The 6,298-nt window shown below is 31.7% G+C and overlaps 1 protein-coding gene across 1 annotated transcript in view; it reads left to right on the top strand.

Moving 5' to 3' along the window:
- The first annotated feature begins 3,604 nt into the window (after positions 1–3,604).
- The window catches only part of LOC134705647 (mucin-2-like), a 55,665-nt gene continuing 52,971 nt past the window's right edge, over positions 3,605–6,298 (top strand). The window contains exons 1-3 of the mRNA XM_063564367.1: positions 3,605–3,672; positions 4,177–4,187; positions 4,626–4,667. Of these exons, the coding sequence (XP_063420437.1) occupies positions 3,605–3,672; positions 4,177–4,187; positions 4,626–4,667 (121 nt within the window). The remainder of the gene's footprint in view (positions 3,673–4,176; positions 4,188–4,625; positions 4,668–6,298) is intronic.

The raw sequence follows: 6,298 nt of genomic DNA, 5'->3' as shown, positions 1-6,298 counted from the left end.
GTATGCTTGCGTTTTCATTCACTGTCTTACCTTAAAGCAGCATGTAATCGAACATTGGTTCCTTTTTATCAAGCTTAAACATGCTGTTGTTATTTTTATAAAATTTTGAAAAATGGCGAACAAATAATTTTCAAACGTAGAGGATGTTCGACACTTATTTTGTTAATGCACATAATTCAATTTATTTTCTCTGTTTATATTGCAATTATATATGACACGGTATTGTAACTATAAGAATAGCCTTAGACATAGCAATATTAAGGAGATATTAATTAAGTCATAACATCAACGTGATCAAAGAAAACAAACATGGCACCTAATCACGATGTAAGTTTGACAATACCCATGTAGATGCATGTTTTGACAATACCTATGCCGGTTAGTGTTATCCGATTATCAATGAAATTCTTTGCAATATTATTTTATATTCATAACAGAAGACATCGATTGGACATAACCCGAGGTGAACTAAATATATTTTTCAATTTTATTTAAATAATTCATCAGGTAACCAGTAAAAAAATCCTAATTGAACCAGTCACATGCAGAGTTATCGAACGTGATTATGACTGTAATAGTTGCATATGAAGTATACATTATACAAATGTATCAAACATAATCAAAACAGAAAGTGAAAAGAGAATTATTCTGGAATGATGCTGCGTATAATAATTACTTTAAACAAGACATTGTTCCAAATTGATGATTGGTAAAAGAAAAACTTGAGATGCATGGTTCTAAAATATCGGATACCTATTTATACAATTATACTTAATTTTCATAATCATATACGTACACATATTATACAGTTGATTGTGTAAATTATTCACTTGTAAATAACAATGTAAAAAAAGAAACCCGATTTACTGTTTTTGTGCTAAACATCGAAAATAAAAAAAACAACATGTATCTTCGATCCTCTTTTAAAAAAAATCTCATTTTAACTTTTTTTATAATCAATTTCCGTTCAAAATTTGCAAGCTTATTTTAGCCGACCTTGCGATGGATGTGTAGCCAGTCAACGTCGTTAAAAACTCCAATAATCAACTTATTTTTTCAATATTTTCGAGTGTTAAAGCTTCTTGTTTGTTGGAATATTTGTTCATATGAGCTTCACCACCAGGTGTTTTTTAAATTTGTAATAATGACTACAGAAGATTTCCCTGTTGTGATCTCTGTAATATTCATTTTGTGATTAGTTATTTCTTCTAATTCGTACAAAATTACACCACATCTTCCTATATCTCAAGAATAAAGATGAGTATTTTCCCCATCGTGATGTATGCAGATGCGCCAAAGCATAATTTAATAGTTATAAATTAAAAACTTCAGGGCCTTGTTATGTACCAGGCTAACAGTTACGTTGAAAATACACACAGGAGTCCATCTAGTCATCCGCAAATATGTTTAATAGTTTTTAAAATTTAATAGCTATACATGTTAGTAAAGATGCATAATCAAGTTAAGGACCGACACACTTGTTAAGTTTGATAGATGCTTTCTGTGTTTCTTTGTTAAATATTTGTCTGTTTTTGTTTTAATTGAGATTATTACACAGTGATGACTGCTGTATAACTATTTTGACAATTTTACCTACTACGTCTGTTCTCGAAATACAGCATACAGGAAACATCACATCTTTAGAACTACAGCGTTTCTTGTTGGAGGTTTACAGTTAAGGGATACTTTTCATTCGACTTCAAACTGGACCTTTATGTTCTGGATGAGACTAGGTCGGGTCCGATAAATCGCAATAACATCATCCGGGATATTATGTGCCAAATTGTGACAATCACAATCTTACAACTAGACCACCTTTCATTTACGACAATGCTAAGCCACACAGGGCACGCATTATTTCGGATTATTTACGTCAGAAAGAAATTGACACCATTGCCTGGCCACCCATGTCAACGTATATGAACCTCATTGAGTATGTCTGGGATGATATTGGTCGAAAAATCAACAATAGGGTTCCAGCTAGTAAGAATTAACACGAATTACGAGCAGCCTTGATTGAAGAATGGCAAAGAATTCTTGCTAAACATTACGACGTTTAGGTCAAAGCATGAGACGACGTTTGGATGAAATTTTCCGGAATCCACGAGGATTCACTCAATACTGATCACAATTGTACTTAAATGTATTCACAAATGGTCACTCTCGAGTTTTGAAAAGACTTTTGTGTATAGTGCAAAGCAAATTTTTCAAAAACTTCAGTATAAGTTGAAACTCTATCTTGTATTTTATTTTGCCATTTTACAACCATTTGCCTAAAATGAAATAGTCAAAAATTCAGCCATGAATTTCGTCCAAACTTTCACTTTTCAATTGTCATTCTAAATGTTATCTTATAAAATCACAAATTCAGATCATTGTATCGATATATCGTTTAGTTATGAATTCAGTAAAAAGCGATTCTGGAAAATTATCAGGTGTTGCTTACCTTATAGCGAGGTGTTTATAATGGAATTTGATGCAACTGTCATACAAGCGCTATAAAACCAGGTTCAATCCACACTTTTCTACATTTGAAAATGCCTGTACCAAGTCAAAAATATGACAGTTGTTTGATGTGCTTTATTAGTTGATTTTTCCATTTGATGAGGGACTTTTCGTTTTAAATTTTCCTCCGATGTTAGTATTTTTGTGATTTTACTTTATACGATGAAACCACAATCAGTCGTATTTAGAAGTCCAAAATTAGACGTGTAACCGTGCGTTTTCCTATATCAAGCTCATGTCTACATATTGAAACAAAAAAGGCTCACAAACCTGCTTAAAACCAACATCACTGTTCAAGTCAGGGGTTTGTAGTTGAGGGTTTGGTCTGGTTGCTTTTTATAATCCCCCCCCGATAATTGTTTTATCGTTGATCAGGCCGTTTATTGTCTTTTTGTATAGCTCGATTGTTTGTTATGTCAGTGTCTTGCGTAGATTTCTTGACGTTATGTGTAATAGGGCGAATATCTCTTATTCTCTGATCTCTGGCATATGGTTGTCTCAACAGAAATTATACTACATCTCTTTATTTTGAATACCTCAATACGAGGTTTTCGTTTAATATGAAACGTTAAGTCAAACGTTACATATGTATGAACTCTTTGATGAAGTTTTACAGATTTTAAGCAAAGATGAAATTTTCATGTCTTGCTTTATTGTATATGCATTATAAGGCTTAACAATACTATTTTTATTAACAGTATTCTGTTATTATTCTCTCTTTTATTTCAGGTGATTTAGGCATTCCTCACCTCGTCGGTTAATGCAAAGAAATCTATACTGCCGAGAAGCTATATCACCTATCGCCTTATGGAACAAGGCAACTGGAATAAGGGAGATAATAAACAACGGGAAAATCCAGGAAATGATAAAAAATGATCACATCGTTCATCCAGGTTACGGTCGTGGCAAACTTGGATTTGGTAAAGATAGTGAGAAAAGGAAAACGAACTAAACTGTCGACCAATCAGGTTGAAAATTTTAGTTGTGCTGAGAAGTACAGGTAAACAATAGGTACCATCAACACAGGTATATGGTAAGCGTTGTTATTTAGCCGCTGTTGAATTTCATTTTCAGATTGATTGTTTCAAACAAATTGAAGATGACAATTTTTGAAGGAGAGGATGGTTTCGGAGAAAAGGAAGAAAAGATCACAGATTACCACAGAGGGTAAGAACTTGTATTTCCTAATAACTCTTATATTTCAGCTTTGACCGTTTACCATGTAACGAGGTTAACACCAAATTCACGATATTCAAATGGAAGCTGATGTCAGGATAGTCATTAGTGATTCCTACTCATAAAAGGAAGATGCTGAATCAATCGTTTGACAAAAGAATGGTGGGATAACATTGTATTTGAGGTAAGTTTTTAATAATGATTTTTATCTTTGTGAACTCTTTTATTGAAGGTTGTTATATATATGACGGTGGAAATGGCTAATATACTTGTTTAAAAAATAGGAGAAATCAAGCTGCTGTGTAAAGTGTTTTCTACAATGGGGAGTTTATACTACAGTTGAAAGTGTATTTTACTATGGAATAGAGCGACAACTAAATAAATTATTAGCAGAAATCAGATACGTATGTATTACAAGGTACATTATGTCACGTAAGTATGATTTAATTCTCAATTGCTGGAATTTCATGTCATGTCATTTAAATTTTATTAAAGCTGCTTGGAAAGTAAGTATTTTGTTTTGCGGCCGATGACCAGTAAGTATAGTATTTAACACAGATATCATTGAACTTATGTTATAAATGGAAATAGCTTAGAAACATGTTGTCCAGAGCCTCACAAAATAAATATCATATACAACATGTTTCTTAGGTTAATATTCCATTTTTTTTGTATACCTTTAATTGTTTATAGTCTTGTATTTGATTCTAAATGGAAACAAATGCAGCAAACATATTTTCCAGAGCCTCATTCTTAAATAGATAACCAAAAATATGCTTGCCAACTATTTGTTTCCATCAAAGACGAAAATACAAATACTACTTAATGATTTATGTTTTTTTTTAGAAATATTTTACGTTATCTTTATGAACATTGTATAAAAAAATTAACACTTGACAAAAACATGAAATGCATAACGGTTTTCGTTATTTCTTTTATTTTAGAAAATGTGGTAATAGCTAACCCTTCTGAACCTCCACCACCAGGTAACTATATAACTAATTATAAGACTGACTAATGCAAACTAGTTGTTAAATATATATACTATCATATATAGAAAAGACATTCTACGGTAGGTGCAGTGTACGGCTAAGATGTTTTTTCCCGAGTGTATTACAAGCTATCATTTCGATTTACTGCTAAATGTTCTCGCAAGTGTAATAGTTTAGTTTTCACGAGCGTTCATTTAATCTGGGTACCATACAATTTTTAAGAACAAAAGAAGCACAAACTCCGTGTATTTTACCTATTAAAACGCAGTGCCTTAAATAGGTCGTCGTGTTTTTCCACAAAAAAGGTTTTTTTTTCAACAAAAAAATGAAAAAACATGAATAAGAAATATGGCATTAGTGACCTTAAAAACCGACTTTCTCTAGTTTTTAGCTAATTTAGTGAAAATAATAGTTGTTGTTCCAATAAATCACAAAAAACGTATTTCTATGTTGATCATATTTAGTCATTTCCCTAAAAGTCGCACTTTTTGTTCTGAAAATATTTTCCCGTAACCGTGCAGTATTTGAATTATATTTGCAATAGCTATATCCTTCTACGGACGTTTCATTCCAACAAGTCGGTATAACCTTGATAACAAAATCGTCATACGTACGATTAGATCAATACAACTCATTTATCTGGGCGCTGACATGTTTTACTTAAAGATAAATTATTTAACCATGCGTACTACAGACTTGTACTTGCATAATTTGCATTATAGGAGATTTTTTCATTTCAAGTAGTAGGCAGATTTAAGATTATACCGTAACGCCGAACATTCAATATTGGCAACCATTGGACACGTCTATAATTTCCATTATCAAGAGATTTTCTCTTAAAGTGGTAGGGTAGTTTCAAGTATATACGGAAACACCGAATTTTCAGTACTCTATTTGTTAAGTAAAATTTTAATAAACTATCAAATTACTTGTTTTGTCATTTGTATTACATTTTAAACGTTGATACCAATTATTGATAAAAAATGTTTGTAAATATACTAGTACTCATTTGAATTTCTCTCATGAATCAAATTCAATAAAACATAATTATTTCGTTTAAGGTTTATAGCATTTTTATGTTCTAAAGCAGAGTATTTAAAAGTATCGGCTATTGTATTATTCTGTTTGAAACTTTTCTGATTGTGAGATTTATTTTAAACGTGATGTATGAATTTCAAAACATTAAAAATATAATATTTAGACCCTATTTTTCCTTGCTTTTATTTGATCAATTATATTTGCCGTGCACCGTTCTCCTTTCCCTTAAAAAGAGAACGCATTCGGAATATAAGGGAGACATAATGTATTTCAAAAGGATATGAAATAACGACATATGCATATTTTGCATCCGAGGTCGTAACAGTTTTACTTTTCTATCCACAATTTCCAAAATGTGACAAGTTTTTAATGTTTTAAACTACTTTACATGAAAATCAACTGCTGCATATATCTCGATAATACACATATAGTGTTTAAATATTAAAACATGACCATAACTGGACTTAATGGGTTCATCCCGAAAGACCAGCATATAGATGGACTGGAATGAGCCAACGGGTAAAACTCCGCCAGGGCAAGTAAAACAAATCTTGTAATAGATAGATTGTGTAAATGTAGAAAATGTT

This window comes from Mytilus trossulus, chromosome 2 (assembly GCF_036588685.1).
Source record: "Mytilus trossulus isolate FHL-02 chromosome 2, PNRI_Mtr1.1.1.hap1, whole genome shotgun sequence".
Taxonomy (NCBI): Eukaryota; Metazoa; Mollusca; class Bivalvia; order Mytilida; family Mytilidae; genus Mytilus; species Mytilus trossulus.
Note: the sequence above shows the minus strand (reverse complement) of the source record. Positions and strands in the feature narration are given on the sequence as shown.